General features: G+C 36.5%; 2 protein-coding genes across 3 annotated transcripts; both read right to left on the reverse strand.

Moving 5' to 3' along the window:
- Positions 1–452: 452 nt before the first annotated feature.
- On the reverse strand, positions 453–10,075 carry LOC306873318 (B-cell receptor CD22-like). The gene is made up of 11 exons (XM_079422538.1): positions 10,005–10,075; positions 9,264–9,326; positions 8,741–9,082; positions 7,708–7,959; positions 5,832–6,176; positions 2,611–2,862; positions 1,993–2,256; positions 1,821–1,914; positions 1,608–1,653; positions 1,428–1,505; positions 453–1,341 (listed from the first exon to the last, which is right to left on the reverse strand). Exons 2-11 carry the CDS (start codon positions 9,316–9,318, stop codon positions 1,237–1,239), a joined length of 1,833 nt encoding a protein of 610 aa, XP_079278664.1. The 5' UTR covers positions 9,319–9,326; positions 10,005–10,075; the 3' UTR covers positions 453–1,236.
- Positions 10,076–10,976: 901 nt separating this feature from the next.
- On the reverse strand, positions 10,977–16,430 carry LOC306872766 (pregnancy-specific beta-1-glycoprotein 5). Of its 2 annotated transcripts, XM_079421533.1 has the most exons (9): positions 16,140–16,430; positions 15,944–15,987; positions 15,098–15,436; positions 14,766–15,014; positions 14,401–14,676; positions 14,227–14,317; positions 13,114–13,159; positions 12,806–13,029; positions 10,977–11,664 (listed from the first exon to the last, which is right to left on the reverse strand). In XM_079421533.1, exons 2-9 carry the CDS (start codon positions 15,984–15,986, stop codon positions 11,604–11,606), a joined length of 1,329 nt encoding a protein of 442 aa, XP_079277659.1. In that variant the 5' UTR covers position 15,987; positions 16,140–16,430; the 3' UTR covers positions 10,977–11,603. The 2 variants fall into 2 exon arrangements, with proteins under 2 accessions (XP_079277659.1, XP_079277660.1); XM_079421534.1 differs by lacking the exon at positions 15,944–15,987 and having other exon boundaries at positions 16,140–16,370.
- Positions 16,431–18,057: the final 1,627 nt, after the last annotated feature.

The following is an 18,057-nucleotide window of genomic DNA, read 5'->3' on the forward strand; positions in this document are numbered from 1 at the left end:
GCCTGTTACAGTGTGACTGTTAGACAACATGCTGATTTCAAAATAAAAGTTACCAAAGGAATTGTTGCAATTTTTTGGTTGCACTTTATTTTACAGTTACCTGTACTTACAATGTACTTACTTCAGAAAGTACTGGAAAATATAAGATAAGTGCATGTGCTTGGGTTTGGTTTAGAGGTAGGTTCAAGGTAAGTCCCTAGTTATTATCCTTTGACAAAGAAAAGGGCAAAAAATACAGTACAAACACACTGACTTGTTTTAGCAGTTTCAGCAAAATGGAAAGTTGACTAAGACCATCTAAGCCCACTTTTAAGGCCAGGGACAATGAGAATCAAAAATAAAGCAAACTAGGTTATTTTTCACTCGGTTCATTTTGAATTTGGACTCAAAACTAACTGACTGGCTGTAAAAAAAATTTAAAAAGTAAAATAAATTTACATAATTCCTTGGATGAGATTGATAGCAATGAGGTTTTATTTAAATGAGGTTTTATTTTATTAGACCGCAAATATTACTCAAAGCAAAAACACATTTAACTGTTACATATTTCTCAATCTTTGCTTAAAATAAGATGTCAAACTTCAAAAGCATATCGCCATAATGCTTTGGAATGTGAGTAAATGACCAAATGTTATATAGTTATTTGGCTCAAAAAGTTCAAAATACCGGATGTGAAAATTCATCCTTTTAATTTAAGATTGAATATCAGCTATTTGAAACTCACTTAAAAAACGATTCCATAAAACAAAATGTGAACATCACAAACTGGTACTTAAAAAAATGATATTACAAATTAGTGCAGGTATTCTCATGCAAACTTTAGCAACTTAGTATGTGAGCGTCATTGAACAGCAACACCTCGAACAGCAGCTTCACAAATATAATCAGTTACAGACATTGAGTTTAACATGAAAACGTTACTAAGCGGAGTGATGAAATAACATAATTAGAAACCATAAACTGACTCTTTCAATACTCCAGTGACTTATTATTAATAACTACATTATTGTGATGTTACTTTAACAGAAATAAACTAGTTAAATGTATTTGCGAGTGCAGCACAAATAGAAAGACAATGTGAAACATACAATATACATTTGAAAGATGAAAATCAATTACGCTTCATTACAGTACACACAGTTACTTCAAGAAGGTTTAAATTAATGATAATGAAATAAGCATCAAATATGATATTTCTGAGTATTTCCATATGAGCTGCAACACTGCGAGGAGCGTTTACTGAGGATCTGCTGAAGCTCCTGCTAGGGTCTCATATTCAGAAGATCTGGACTGAAGCTCCAGAGCCGTGTAGGTTTCATCAGGAGCTCTGGAGTCCCCAGACTGTGAGAGAGAGATGAACAAAACAGCCTGTGTTTATATGGGTCTGCTGTATGTGAATGTAAAGAGTGTTTGAGACATTCACTGACTCTGATCGTGCTGTAAATGTCAGATGTTCTGGACACTGGATCCAGAGCTGTGTATGTATCATCACTCGAGTCAGCCGTCTGTAGAGAAAGATTTCAGATACAGTATTTTATTTGTGTTTCAGTGCAACAATATCATCAAATATTACAGTTGAAGATGGAGGTGTGTGTTTGCTGACTCGCCTGCTTTTGATTCACATCTTCACTTCCACCGTCTGTCCTCCTCTTCCTACTAAAAACAGGAGAAAACTATTAAAAATGTGTTAAAAAATACATCAAATAAAGAAAAAATACTAAAAGGCAATAAAAAAATCAATTTACTCTAAATGTGAGATTAAAATGTTTTAAATTTACTGACAAAACTTAACATTTCGTGTCCAGACAAACTTCACTCACCAAATGAACACAATGATGATGATGATGATGATGATCAATGCTCCACATCCCGCCACAATCCCAGTAACTGTGTGCAGAGCAGCTCTCTGAGCCCCTAAAACAAGATGTTCATGAAGATCATTTCACACTAGAGACAGATGAAACTCAAAGAGTGTCTGTTTATAGTGAATACCTTTAACAGAGACTGAAACAGCCGCTGATCTCTGAGATCCATGTTCATTCTGAGCCTCACAATAGTAGCGTCCACTGTGACTGGAGTTAAAGCTGGAGATGATGAAACTCTGTCCAGATCCAACAGCTAAGCTTTGATTCTCCTTAAACCAGCTGAAGTTCAGAGCAGGAGGGTTTGAGTCACCGCTGCAGCTCAGAGTCACTGAATCTCCCTCCACTATTTCAGCAGATCCATTTATGGACACAGAGACACTCTTTGGAGGATCTAGATTAAATGTGAATGATGAATAATTACTTTCTTTATCTCATGAACGTCCCTTATATGGTTGTTGATGATTACTGAAGTGTATCCACAAGCAGAAGTTGAAAAAGATTTTATTTGAGTGATGAGATCAGAAAGGTACATGAACTGATTTATAAACCCGTGAGGAGGGTCTCTATTCACATTCATTTTACATATTATTACTTTAGTAAGTGTAAATCATGTCTAATAATAAAAGATGTCATGCATTCAGTATGAACAGGCTGAATTTATCAAACAAATCTGAACTAAATTCTGAAAATCTCTGAATAATCTGTGAATTATTTCACTAATATTAATGAATCAGTTTGTACTCACATCCTACATGAAGATAAACAGGTGGAGAGATCAGATGTTGATATCCTGAAACAGCACACTGATAGTTTCCTGAATCAAGACGACTGACTGACCGCAGCTGAAGCTGATTCTCTGTGATGTTTCCTGTAGTTAATGTCTGTGTGTTTCTGTACCAGATGAATGTTGTTTGTTGAGGCAGAGAGCAGCTGCTTTTACATCTCAGAGTGACTGAATCTCCCTCTTTCACACTCAGCTGTGTCTCCACCTGCAGATCTGACAACGACTCTGTGTTTCGCCATTATAGTTTCACCAACATAGCTTAGTGTTATAACTAGAGATCGACCGATATATCGATTTACCGATATTTTTCCCGATATTTAAGCATTTTTTCATAATCGAATATCGGTTTTGTAATATCGGATTCCCCGATAAACACCGTCATCTTGTGGACGTTTTCAGAATTGCGCACAGGATCGCAATTGCAGCGCATCTGAGGGGAGACCAGACAGCAACGGCGTGCAGGTACTTGATTTGCTGTAGTTAGTAAACTATTTAATATTACAGGCATTAATGCACAAATTAGATGTATTACATAAATCCTTGATATATGGCCGGTTTCACAGACAGGGCTTAGACTAAACAAGGATTAGGCCATAGTTCAATTAGGACATTTAAGTAATTTTTATAAACGTGCCTTAGAAAAAATATTACTGGTGTGCATTTGGAGACAAAATAAAGGCACTGATATATTTTAAGATCAGTCAAAGCAAGTTTCTTTCAGTTGAAACAGCTCAGATTTATATTTTAGTCTGTAATTAGTTTTAAGCCTAATCTGTGAAACCGGGGGATATAGTTTAAATGCAACTTGGCTCTAAGAAATATGATAAATAAGATACTCTGTCAAGCCATGTCCCTATAAAGATAGGCTATAACTTTGCCTGAAATAACACAGCCATGAATTAGCACATGGTGGAAATAAAAGCGCTGAATTTAATTCTCTCTGTGGTCTATTAGTCTCGTGAAGTCGGAGTCACATAGATAATCCGTCAAGTCCTCTCCCAATAAAGACGTAACTTTGCATGAATTAAATAATACAGCCATGAATGATTGCATGTTGGAAAGAAAAGCATTGAATGTAATTCTCTCTCTGTTGTCTATATGCTCATCATTAGTCTCGTGAAGCCGCTTTCATATTGCAGTTCACTCAGCGGGTTGATGCTCAAGAAATGCTCAGCACGGCCACCGCATGTAACTTTTAACAAGATTCACTTTTTTGAAGCACCCTAAATTGTATTAACACTTACTATATAACCATTATTTCGTTTATAAACATCTAAATTAATACAACTCTATGGAAATTAATTATTTATTATCTCCGCGATCGATGGCAGTTTGAGTAGCCTATAGTTCTGTGTAAAGGCATAGATAAACCGCGCTGTCAGCAGCATAATTTAGAGCATGCCAGTTGAGAAATGCAATAAAATACAATGCTTGTTATATTCCAATATTCCAGAGAATATTATTCCGTGAATTAACATTATCCAGTGAATTATTCTTCACTCTTTATCCTATTAAACAGCTTAAAAAACGTTTTTTAAAAATGAAGTTGATATGACTCCTTTCCTTTATTTTCTCCATTTGAAAACATTCGACTTTCTATGTTCATTTTGCTTACTGCTAATATTAGTGTTGCTGCTAAAGCTTTTTATAAATAAAATGTTTTTCATTGTTGTAATACGAAGATTACATTTAACATGACAGGGCTCTAGACTGCGACCAAAATGGTAATTGTTTGCGAGTTAAAATTTGACGTGGTCGCATTTGTACGAGTGCCAGGTCTGCGCTACTCCAAAGCGTCTGCTTCATACAGCGCGCGCTGCCAGCCGCAGCACATTATAGCAGGAGTCAGATTTCACTGATCACGTGAAGAGAGGTGCTTTCAGCGCAAGCGCTTCGTGGGTAGAGCCTGGTTTATACTCGCCGCGTCAGCACGAGCGTGAAGGTGCGCGTCGCGGATGGAGCGCAACGGATGGATTTGTTTTCAAACTAAAGTAAAAGACCGCTTCTTAAACCAGAGAAGGTGAACGTGGTGGCATTCTTGTAAAAAAAAACATGCAAGTCCTGTCAGCTACAGCCAGTTTAGTTTTACTTTTCTTTTTGTTTTCGTTTTGAGAAGCTTGTTATCTTTGCTGTTTACCTCAGGTTATGCTATGGAGGCTTTCCTTAATTAAAAAAAATATATATATATTAATATTTATTTGCTTCCTCAGAGTTTGCTAAACATTCTGTAATATACTAGGTATATAGTACATCATGTGATGTGTCCTATGCCATGCCTCGTCTTATTCGTTTTTGTTGATAAATGTTATGTAAGAGTTTGTTATTGTCAACGTACTGTTATTGTTGTTGCACTTTTTAATTAAGAATAACAATGAATCCATCTTTTGTTTTAGTCTTAAAAAGTTAAAGGTGTATAGATATAAGCAAAACAGACAATGATCTTTTCTTGTAAAATGTGACACCAAGATCGCAAATTTGAAAGTAAAAAGCACACGAAAAAAGGAATTCCTGTTCACAAAATTTAAATCACAAATAATACAGATGAAAAAGAACGAGTTGAATGTTGAAAACTTTCGTTACCATATAACTATAAACTATGATAAAAGTTCATCAGCATGCATTGATTAATCAAATGTTGTAGCAAAAACAAAAAACAAATTGCAACCAAATTATGTGCTCGTGCACAAAAGTGAGATCAGTGGGAAGAATGAGTCTAGAGCCCTGCATGAAAGACTGCTAATTCTCAAAACATTTTTTGTTAAGATGACTGAAAGGAGGAAAAACCAAAGTGAAGTATGGACTTACTTCACGCAGTCATTTATTTACTTTATAACAGTAAATAAATATCGGTTCTGCATATCGGTTATCGGGCACATAGACATGCAAATAATTGGTATCGGTATCGGTTATAAAAAATCAATATCGGTCGATCACTAGTTATAACAACTGAAACTTTAAGGGGATGAAACTAGTAAAGAGTAAAGTATTTACATTTATGCATTTGCTTTCATCCAAAGTGACTTGCATTGATTCAAGGTAAACTCTCTATCAGTAAATGTGTTTCCTGGGAATTGCACCCATGACTCATTACTAGTGATTTGCTCTACTCTTTGAGCTCCTGGAATAACAGGTGACATAACGTGTGTTTGTGTGTCTGTGGTGTATTTCTGAGAGTTCACTACCTGTGACATCCAGCCGAGCTCCAGGAATCCCCGTCCATCTTCCACCCTCTGTGTTTGTAATGAATCTGCAGTTGTAGATGTGTTTATCAGCTTCTGTTACATCAGTCAAGGTGATTCTGTAAGTGTCTTTATATTCACGGACACACTGAACTCTTCCACTGTTTACTGGAACTGAACACAGCTTTGGTAGTTCTCCATCAGATACAAGTTTGGTCCAGAAGACTTTTATGAGCTGATGATCATGAGGATATTTTATAGTACAGGACATATTCACTGTTGATCCCTTTAATGCACAAACATATGAAGGGCCATAATTCACTCCCCAATCCTGCAGACCATGATCCCCTGAAACACAAAACACAGAAATTAGAAATATAATTATGCTTTCAAACACATGAATCTTTCATTTTCTTCTTGATTTCAGCTAGGGCTGCCACTAACATCTATTTTTATTTCGATTAACCTATTGACTAATTTATCGATTAATAGATTAATCTAGGGTTGTCGCGATTCGTCGATGTTAGTCGACTTTTAACAATCATCGACTTTATTTTACTGGCGTCGACTAACCTGCAAAATACTGGAAGCGGCGCATCTCACGGACGAGAATCCATAAAACACATTATTAGACTATTTTCCAAAGCTGCATGATATATTAAACCATTTAAAAATCATAATTAAGCATAATTGTTAATTCACAAACGCTATGATTGAATTAAATAATTATATGCATGCAGTTCACACAGTATATGCGCTTTAATTATTTCCATGCGTGTAGGTTAAGCTCGTGCGTCTCACAGCGGCTCCGTTCACAGTAGCTCCACAGAAACTGTACAGTAAATGTACAGTATTTCTGAAAAAAATGAAAAATAAATACTTTTTTAATATAAAATCAAAATAAAATTTAATTTAACCATTAAAATGGAGTATAAAAACTGAATTTGGAAATAAAACGGATTTCATAGGGCCCTATAATTATCTTTTTTTTTTTTTTTGTGGTAATAAAAAGATTTAAGTGAACAATAGCTTTTAAAATGACTTAAAATACATATATAATAGCAATGGTGCAATAATTAGTTCAAATAAAGCATCAAAAGCAAGAAATCAAATGGTTTTATTGAACAAAATTGTTAAAGTACATAATGTATTATAAACAATAGAGCTAATGTACATTATACATTATAACACCAGTCTGCAGGGACGCCAGAGGCCTGATGATTGTTTTTACACATTTACAGCAGGATATAATCCTTGTTTAAGATTCATTCAGATCCACCATTTAATTCAAATGTCCACTTAAACTTTAATATCTGGCCATTTCATTAGGACAGAAATGCTATAGCCGCTGTAATTGTGTAAATAAACCCAGAGTGAGAGTATGAGCTTTTATTTTGAAATCGAGATGTATTCTCCTGTGTTTGTGTAGATTTATAAATGATTTACCTTACAAATCTGATGAAATAGCGCAAGATGCGTTCCCAGATGAAGGTTATAACAAACACAAACTCAAAACAACATGCAGAGATGAGTTTGAGTCGCTCCACATGTAAATAATAACAGTTTCTGTGGAGCTACTGTTGTGAGAGGCACGTGCTTAACCTACATTCATGGAGATAATTAAAGAGCATACTGTGTTAGAACTGCATCGCATATAATTATTTAATTCAATCATAGCGTTTGTGAATTCACAATTATGCTTAATAATGATTTTTTTAAATGGGTTTAATATATCATGCAGCTTTGGAAAATAGTATAATAATGTATTTTCACTGATCGATATATAATCGCGACAGCCCTAATGTTCAGCTGATGTCTAACTTTACAAACTCAATTCAAACGAATAGTGTGAATAATTCACTAATCAGTTTGTACTCACATCCTACTTTAAGATAAACAGGTGGAGAGATCAGATGTTGATATCCTGAAACAGCACACTGATAGTTTCCTGAATCAAGACGACTGACTGACTGCAGCTGAAGCTGATTCTCTGTGATGTTTCCTGTAGTTAATGTCTGTGTGTTTCTGTACCAGATGAATGTTGTTTGTTGAGGCAGAGAGCAGCTGCTTTTACATCTCAGAGTGACTGAATCTCCCTCTTTCACACTCTGCTGTGTCTCCACCTGCAGATCTGACAACGACTCACTGATTCATCATCTTAAAGTGATAGTCCACTTAAAAATGTTATTTATCACTTTGATGTTGTTCTAAATCCACACATGGCCTTTTTTCTTTCTCAGAACATGTTTACAAATGTCCTGCTGATGATTGTCCATTTAATAGCAGTTCAGTTCTTGTTTATATGTATAGCACTTTTCACAACAGAAAAACATTTTAAAGCAGATTCACAGCCAACTTTTGTTTCAATGAAACAATATCTTTGGGCCCAAATGAACATGGAATAGTATTACTTTCTATTATCTCTTTCTTTAATTTCTCCAAATCACAAGTGACCGTTTCAGGACAAAAACTAAACTCTTCTGACAACAAGATAATATCATATAATATTAAAATAAGCTCTAAGTCACATGTTTGGTTAAACAGATTAAATATGTGAAGGCTTTAAAAACAGTCTCATGCAACTCATATTGTATATGACTGGTTTTGATGATAAAGAAACTGTAAAGTAATTTATCTAAACCTTGCCCGTTGCTCTCCTTTACTCATTCATGAGAGTATGAGAAGAGCACTCTGGTGTGTAGAAAACGTTTAGAAGAACCAGAAAACATGAAAATAGTGCACACGTGTGCAATGAGAAGAACTGCTGCGAGGGCTAGATTTTTGCTAAACAAGAAATTACATTTCAGTCGGCTGCTTTGTTTCTTGATGAATCCTGGCTATCACACACCTTCAGAATATGTAAAAATCAAGCACTTGTTTGTGTCTGTGGTGTATTTCTGAGAGTTCACTACCTGTGACGTCCAGCTGAGCTCCAGGAATCCCTGTCCATGTTCCTCTGTTTGTAGTGAATCTGCAGTTGTAGATGTGTTTATCAGCTTCTGTTACATCAGTCAACGTGATTCTGTGAGTGTCGTTATATTCACTGTCACACTGAACTCTTCCTTTGTTTTCTGGGTCTAAACACAGGTCCGGTGGATCTCCATCAGTTACAGCAGGTTTGGTCCAGAAGACTGTTATGAGCTCATGATCGTGTGGATAGTTTAAAACACAGGATAATTTCACTGTTGTTCCCTTTAATGCACAAACATACGAAGGACCGTAATTCACTGTCCAATACTGCTGACCATCAACCCCTGAAACACAGAAATTAGAAAATTAGGTGGTTTTTCAGGTGTTTTGAACCAATTTATATAAAGTATTTTGACCATGTTTACTTGTTAGCTGACAGCGAAACACTCATGTCAGTTTGAGAGCTACAAGTGTGAAGAGCTCAGTCAGCTTTTCAAAGTGTTTGTTTAGTGACCGAAGACTCACCCGCAGTCATGATCACCAAGATCAGAAGAAGAAACATTACGAGTGACATAACCATTGTTAGTCCTGCCATCATAAAACAATTATGACATTATGAGCATCATCTATACAACATCACAAACTTTATTGTGTTGATAATCAACAGACAGAGATCATGATGATTTCAGATTAATTCTCTGCTCATTAAAGGCTTGATGTGTGCTGAGGATGTTTCTCAGGTCAGGCCTTGTGTGTCTAAAGAGCTTCACACAATGTATCTATAACAAATTTTGAGCTTCTAGAGTTAATATCAACTCATGACCACAGTTTTACAAATAATCTGTTATTGTAGAGGTTAACAAGATCAATATGATCAAATAAATGACGGAAACAATGTGATTTAACTGTAATAAAAAAAGAGAAAAAAAATAGTTCAATAGTGAATTTTGAGTGTCCACTATAGGGGGAGGTTGCAGGATGTAGTTGACACGAGCTATGCTGTGCGTCACAGCCAATACAGACTGACGGAGACAACAACACATCATAAAATGTTTGCATGTTTGTATTCTGTAGGGCAAACACAATTTGTGCACTGTTAATAGTTACATTTTTTGTTTTAAAATACATATTTAATTGAGTTTGAGAGATTGCATTTGTAACAAAATATGGATGTTCCCATCATACCTTAGAGTCTATTTCCCCCTTTATCAGGGTGTAACATTGTAGCCCTATTATTTTACCTAAAGTTAAATAAAATGGTCTTACCGTGCCGCAGTGTCAAATTCTGAGTGCTGAATATTTGTCTTCCTCTTCCTGGATATGTGTGACGCCATCTCAACTACACAAGACCAACTCAAAAAGTCTCCAGATCCAAACAAATAACAAGCTTTAGAATTCACTATTGTTAAATCTTTGAGACAACATGTGAAACATGTTTGCTTTGAGCAAGAGCTGTGTAAAGAAGCTCATTATGGCTGCAGGAGCATCTGGGTGGGTTTTTAAGAGATGAAAGTTTAGAACTCTTAGATTCACTTCCTCTTCCTGATTCAATTCTGTGTTTAACACATCGAGTGGTGATGCAAGACAACCTCACGTACCACCATCATGAGCAATTACATTGTGTTTAAGTCGGCCAATGCCAGTCTCAAAGAGACAACACAAGCACTTATACTTACACTACCAGACTGATAAAGTCAAAATAGTATTGTTCTTCTAAAAGAACAGATCTATTGAATGATTCCCAGAAACTGGGATCGATTATTATTTTTTGCAAACTTACTTTGTAGATTACAGCTATATTTATATACCTAACTTATTTAGACATATTCAAAACTCTTCTTTTGTTCTACAGCTTCGAAGTATTTAAGCTACCCTGCTCAGTTATACAGTACCTTGGACAAACTCAAGTATGCATCGCTGCAGCCCGAAGACTTGCAAGTGGGAGGGACTTACGCCGCAAGTAGGTTGGGAGAGAGTAAGTTTAGGGTTGGGTTTGATGTAGATGATATTACAACTCCCACCCATTTGCAGCTGACCCACCCTCAACAAACTAGCACAAAACCTGCTGCAATACCAAACACAGCACTAAAGCAGCCGCTTTGACCTGACTGCACACTTACTGTAGGCCTGGAGGATCTCTGAGGCCGCCTAATGTCCTGCAGCCCCTGATTGAGAAGCACTGGTTAAAAGAGCATCACTTGTAATTACAGGATCAACAACACTGATCAAACCACCATTCACCAAACACACAATATACTTTATTTGAGTTATTGTTCACACAATCCTTTCAACACATATTTAACTCTTTTAAAAGCAGTATAAACATGTCTCTCTGTGAATGGTCACAGATAAGAAATGATAAGAACAGCAGCATGACGGGAAGTTAAACTGCTGTTAAACTGCTGAACTATTAATGAATAACACGCCAAAAATTAACACGAGCCTTCCTCTTTCACAGTGTCTGCACCTCTTCTCAACAAGTCAATTCAGAGTTTCAGACAACTCAAGAAGAGCTCAAAAAGAACATGAAAGTGTTTTTAAAAGCAAATAAATACAGCATCCAATTCACTATTGTAAAAGATTTGTGTGAGAGTATGTGAAACGTTTGCTTTGAGAAAAACGAACATTTAATTGCAAAGATTACACACATTTCAACACAAATTAAAAATTAAAAATCAGCCTATTTATTTTCTTAATGCATCTTACTGTGATCAGTCCATCCATATGTAGACCTATCCGATGTATAAAATAAAGTCTTGTTTGTTAAGCACAATCGCTTTTTAGTCGCAACTTCTATTTCCTGCCAGCTTCAAAGTAGGAAAATGTAGAAGTATGTTCAGTGATGTGATCACATGGTGCAATTCTTCATGCAACTTTGATGCTGCTGTAGATCACAGAGGAATCATCCACCGTTTCAGCATTTGAACTGTTCAATGAGAGTAAAAAAGACAAAATAAGATGAGCCAGATGTATGTGCACCCATAAACCTTGTTCGTCTAGGTTACATGTGCCTCATTTTTTTTAAAGGGTTACTCCACCCCAAAATGAAAATTTTGCGATTAATCACTTACCCCCATGTCGTTCCAAACCCGTAAAAGCTTCTTTCGTCTTCGGGACACAATTTAAGATATTTTGGATGAAAGCCGGGAGGTTTGTAACTGTCCCATTGACTGCCAAGTAATTAACACTGTCAAGGCCCAGAAAAGTATGAAAGACATCGTCAAAATATTGGTTCAATCTGAAATTTATGAAGCACCGGGAATACTTTTTGTACACAAAGAAAATAAAAATAACGACTATATTCAACAATTCGTCTCCTCCTGTCTCCGTAGCACCATTTTGGAGTATATCCGCTGAATATATTTTGAATATATTGTTGAATATAGTCGTTATTTTTATTTTCTTTGCATACAAAAAGCATTCTCGGTGCTTCATAAAGTTCAGATTGAAGCATCGACAATCTGACAATCTCATGACAGTTCATATAAATAGTACACCAAATAAAAATGAAAACTCGTGTTATTGATATGCATAAATGGACTTTGGCGTGTATATGCTACGCGATGCATAGGATTAGGGTTGTGGGGTAGATGCGTATCATATGTAAGTGAAAATTGCGTATTATATGCACACCAACAAATTTCGTATCTGCACATGAAAACTGTGTATTATATGCAAGGCAAACACTTTCGTATCATATATATGCCAAAGTCCATTTTTGCATATCAGTACTACAAGTTTTCATTTTTATTTGGTGTATTATTTGAACGCCTTTTCATGAGACCAGGTGCCCACTGATGGAAGATGGACTATTTGCTTTTCATACTTTTCTGGGCCTTGACTCTATTATTTATTTGGCAGTCAATGGGACATTCACAAACCTCCCGGTTTTCATCCAAAATATCTTAAATTGTGTTCCGAAGACAAACAAAGCTTTTACGGGTTTGGAACGACATTGGGGTAACTGGTTACTGGGCTGGAGTAACCCTTTAAGAAAGCTGGAGAGTTTATGTGTTTGTTCACATCTTTAACCCTATTGATGCTAGACTTGGTGAAGTGCGTCTCACCCGGCAGAAACAGTGTATCCATTCTGACACCCGGCCTCCGCGGTCATGTTCCCAGTCTTTCTATGGTGCTGGACGCTGGCGTACTCAACCTCGTCTTCATCTCCAGCTCTCTGGGGTTTTCTGGGTCTGCTGTGAGTGACGCTGGAGTACACTAAGTCATTCGGATCGGCTGTTTTTGAAGGTTTTGCGCTCGTCTGATCTGTCACGGCTGTGCTGTTGTTTTCCTGAATAAACAAACAGTCCAGATGATCCCACTGTGATCACAATTACATGAACATGTGCTGAAATAGATGCTGTTTTGGACTTGCCTGTTTTGAAACGCCACTTCGGACATCAGTGTCTCCTGTTTTCCTGCTGCAGAGAAGAAAAATTAAACATACAGTGTCCATGTCACAAGCTAAGATTAGCTATAACTGATGTGGTGTACAAACAGTTTTCACTCAAACATTTACAGTTTCAAAGAAACAGCAAGTAACATGTTGACTTAAATGTGAAATTTGAAAGACGTATTTTTGTGTAAAATATGGCTACTTTCAAACTAGTCAACAGCTACTCAAACACTGTGTAGATTAGGCAAATTAATACTTTTATTTATCAATTGATTTGATTAATTTGATAACAATTTCAAATAAATGCTGTTCTTTTAAGCGTTTAATTCATCAAAGAATCCTGAAAAAAAAATATTTTAATTATTCTTGTGCTTGTGCTGAAAATCCTATAGCTGTTTCTTGTTGAAAAGTGACCGGCCTTCTGAAAAATGCTTGACATTACCATTAAATCTTGGAATCGATCTTTTTGTCAACTTGTTTTCTGTCATTTAGCACAAGTTTTGTATTTCATTTTGGAACTGATTGATCATAGGCTTCATTGATCTGAGCTTATGCACCTCTATTCTCATAAAAATCTAATATTTGGTAATAATATTGCGTAATGATAATTGTCTAAGCTTTTTTTTGCGGAACAATTATTTTTTCCAAATTCAAGAGTTGTTATATACTGTGTGAACAAAGTCAGTAAGGTTAAGTCCAGTACGAATAACATTTTTACTAGAAAAAGAGAATACTCTCCAGGTCAAAAAGAGAGGAAGGGTTAAAAGTGTCATAAAAGTAGTTAATATATATGACTTGCGTGCTGTACATTATAAATAAGCCACATAATATATAGATCTTCTGAAGTCTTATGACAGCTTAGTGTGAGGAACGTAAAGAAAATGTAATTGTATGGTATTGTTCAAAATGCAAGACGAAGAATGAGATTGTTTTCTACATGATGATGAATGAGTTAAATATCTGTTTATTCACCACACATAGCTATTGTATGGTTTAGATTATAGCACACAAGACATCATAAACCACCTTTATGAGGTTTTATTGTGTTTTTCAGGTTTTTCCACAGCGAAAACGACAGCAGTTTTGTCTTACCTAATGATTTTTATTACTACAATAATAATGCAGATGCAGATGAGCGCCGCCCCGATTCCAGCAGCTGCATACAGAAGGGTTTTCTGGCCACCTGAGTGAAGAAAAAACATGATTTCACATGATGCTCATGACACCAGCAGGGTTCAGAAAGAGCCTACAGTATCATATTAATACCTGCAGATGTTACAGACACAGACACAGACACAGCCGCTGATCTCTGAGATCCATGTTGATTCTGAGCCTCACAATAGTAGTGTCCACTGTGATTGGAGTTAAAGCTGGAGATGATGAAACTCTGTCCAGATCCAACAGCTAAGCTTTGATTCTCCTTAAACCAGCTGAAGTTCAGAGCAGGAGGGTTTGAGTCGCTGCTGCAGCTCAGAGTCACTGAATCTCCCTCCACTATTTCAGCAGACGGACTGATGGACACCGAGACGCTCTTTGGAGGATCTGAAAAATATAAACATTACGTCTCACAGGGCATCTGTTGATCAGTCTGGACTGAATGTTGCTGATATGAAGATCAATTCTTGACGTACATCTAACACTGAGAGTGAGTGCAGGAGACGGCAGATGTTTCTGATCTCTCACGGCACAGCTGTAGTTCCCCGTATCATCACTGCTGACCGACCGAAGCAACAGCTGATTCGAGCCGAACGATTCTGATAAATGCTTACCATTTTTATACCAGGTAAAGTTTGTTTTATCTGAGAGGTAACAGGTGGTTTTACAAAATAAAACAGGTGATTCTCCCTCAACGACCTCTTCAGGAATCTCCACTCTGAGCTCTGAAATCATGGAGAAAACATGTTTTATATTTACATGAAAGAACAGAGTAAAACCTGTCAGTGTATTATTAGTTTTACTCTACCTGTCACACTGAGGACAATCCCAGGATAACCAAGATAGCTTTCTTTTTCAACATTTGTCAGGATTCTGAGGCAGTACATTCCTTTATCCTCATGTTTCACATTACTGAGACTGAGAACGAGTGTTTGGCCTTCCAGGAAGAACTGAACTCTGTCTCTGTAATCTGGATGATTCAACAGATTGATACTCGTGCCTTGACTTGGGTTAACAGTCCAGAATGTCTCTGTCACAGTGAGACGATTTGGGAGTTTATAACTGCCTGATAAATTCATTGTTGAACCCTTTAGAGCACATTTCGTCATAAATGAGTACTGAACCTCCCATTTCTGGCTGCAGATCACTGAAAAATATGAAACAGGCAAATACACAAAATTTATTCCATTCTCTGTAATTGTGATTTTACTTTTCTCAACAACACAGAAGTTCTGAAGTAATTATGCCCAGCTTTATGTGAAGTACCTCACTGTTTGCTTTAATTGTGTATTTTGTTAAATATACCTTAACTCTCCAATTTTACTCCAGACAGAAGACAAAGTATAATAGGATCAACATGTCAGTCCTAGTCCTGCTCTCTTTATCCCAAACTTCCTAACATGCCACCACGTGAATAACAAAAAAACGTTACTTGAACAAAAATGGCGCCACCAGCCACTATTTGCAGGAAGAGTCTAATTTGATCTGTCTCTCAGTGTAATTCTCTCAGTGTCTGTGTTAGTTTTGCAGAACTGAAGAACCACAGTATTTGAGCAACACATTCCCAGCATACACATTAAACACAGAAATACAGACAAACATACAGTCATGGGTTTCTTCAGTGTAAGCTTGAAAATAAGATTTTGAGACTCACCAGACAAAAGGAGCAGAAAAATCAAAGAGAAAAGGCTAAACATTCTGGAAGACATTAGGAAGAGTGTTAAAATGAGACTAATGTACTGCAGACTTAAGTGTATTTGTATACTTAAATGTAACATTTTATAATCTAACTATATCGAAACTGCAGAAAAACATGTATTTGCATTGTAAAAAAATATAGTTGTCCCTACCTTGCTTGAATCTGTAGAGTTTGAGTGTCATGTAGCAATGACAGTTGATGTACTGTATGCAATGTTTAACTATTCTCAGACATCCTGTCTTGCTTCACTTCCTCTGTCTGAGTGTGAGACGCTCCTCCTCCAGTCACTATAGACCATACATCAACACAGATCCTCAGCCAACCCTGATGAGAATGCCTGAGTCAATCAAACCTCATCGCATCTGCACTGATGAATTCAATCAGACAGACGGGAGCTTTTTTTTACATGGAAGTTCACCGATAAACTATGGAAACTCAAGTCAATGTGACATTCACATGGCCCAGGAGAAAATAGCTCTCCTTCCTGATTTTCTTTCTTTTTACGGTTATGCTGATGTTGTAAGAGCCATGAGAAAAGTGCAACATGCACACATGAGAAATGATTTCTTAACAGCGTTGACTTCCTCTAAAACAGTCATCAACACTCATTCAACAAATAACCCAGTTATTTCACATAAATATAGAGTAAAGAGCAAAAATCATGAGGATTTAATCATTGATAATTCACTGTTAATCTTATACCTATATTATAATTCAAATAAAAATAAGTGAATGTGGTTAACTCTGAGGCCGCTTTCACAATGCAGAGACATTTTGCAAATACATCTTACACAAGTTGTTTATGAGGTTGAGCTCAACTTGAGACGGAAGTTCACAATGTTCTAAACACAAGGAACTGAGGTGAAACATGCATTTTTCTTACAGGTAAGAACCAGGTTTTTCAGAACAGAGCATTGAAGAGTTCATAAGTTGAATCAAGGATGGTGACAAACACACTGAGATGAAAGGCACAGCTGCTAGTCCAACTTGTATGTATATGAAGTATGCTTTTATTCTGGAATAGAACTCTGAACATGACGCACGTGTCACAGTTGATAATCGAAAGATCAGCACCGCGGACAGCGCCTTCACACTCACACCTATGCAGCGCACCGACCTGACGCGACACCTAGAGGAGAGCACAGGGAACTACACGCACATCAAACTGCTGTGAAGAAATCTAGATTATTTACATGAGGACCTGCTGTAAACGTGTCATGTTAACCTTTAACAAGAAATGTTGTTGCAACCCTGATGAAACCCTGCCTTACAGATATAAGAGCAGCAAACCAGCCTAGAAAGATTTTACCCCCTTTTCAGCAGGGAACAAGACTATTACTATTTGTCAAATAACACATTTTGTGCACGAAAGACTGTAAGACTGAGTAATTAATTCCCTGGGAATCAAACAGGGGTGGTGCTAGGGGTGGGCTAAGGGGGCTGAAGCCCCAAATGTCTTTATAGCCATGTCTTGTGCGCATCAAGATTGAGTTTTCATGCGCATTAAATTTATTTCTATTACTTCTTACACTTCTATTACTCTATTACTTCTTATACTTATAATTTCAAGTTCTTTCCTGTAGCTCAAATAGTAGAGCATGGCGCTAGCGACGCCAATATCACGGGTTCGGTTCCCAGGGAAAGCAAGAGCTGATAAAAATTTAGAAACTGTAACTTGAATGCAATGTAAGTCGCTTTGGATAAAAGTGTCTACTAAATGCATAAATGTATTAAACCAGCACTTGAACAGCAAAATGCAGCTGCTTCATGTATCTTTAACTTACTGTAGCCTATAAATTCATAATACCGATATCCCCATCTGACAAAATTAGATTACCATTACTCTATAGCAACAAATATAGATTTTTAATCATGGTATTATAAGCACACACACACACACACATTTAGAATGACTAGACTAGATTTTATATCATTACATATTTTTGTGTTCAAATTTTTTGTGTTTATATTTAAAACATTAATTTCAAAATATTATTTATGCAATTTGTAAGTGCAAATTATAATTAATTATACTTGTCGCTTTTTTAAAAAATCAAGCCACTTAGGCA

This window comes from Barbus barbus (genome assembly GCF_936440315.1).
Source record: "Barbus barbus genome assembly, chromosome: 7".
NCBI lineage: Eukaryota > Metazoa > Chordata > Actinopteri > Cypriniformes > Cyprinidae > Barbus > Barbus barbus.

What these genes read in the sequence shown, in the direction of transcription:
- LOC306873318 (XM_079422538.1), bottom strand. Translation starts at nt 9,318, where the DNA reads ATGGTTATGTCACTCGTAATGTTTCTTCTTCTGATCTTGGTGATCATG. An exon ending in AGCTCAGCTGGACGTCACAG is followed by an intron (nt 7,960 to 8,740) that starts GTAGTGAACTCT and finishes AGTCGTTGTCAG; the next exon opens with ATCTGCAGGTGGAGACACAG. An exon ending in TGTTTCAGTCTCTGTTAAAG is followed by an intron (nt 1,915 to 1,992) that starts GTATTCACTATA and finishes ATCTTGTTTTAG; the next exon opens with GGGCTCAGAGAGCTGCTCTG.
- LOC306872766 (XM_079421533.1), bottom strand. Translation starts at nt 15,986, where the DNA reads ATGTTTAGCCTTTTCTCTTTGATTTTTCTGCTCCTTTTGTCTG. An exon ending in TGTGTCTGTAACATCTGCAG is followed by an intron (nt 14,318 to 14,400) that starts GTATTAATATGA and finishes TTCTTCACTCAG; the next exon opens with GTGGCCAGAAAACCCTTCTG. An exon ending in GAAGTGGCGTTTCAAAACAG is followed by an intron (nt 13,030 to 13,113) that starts GCAAGTCCAAAA and finishes TTGTTTATTCAG; the next exon opens with GAAAACAACAGCACAGCCGT.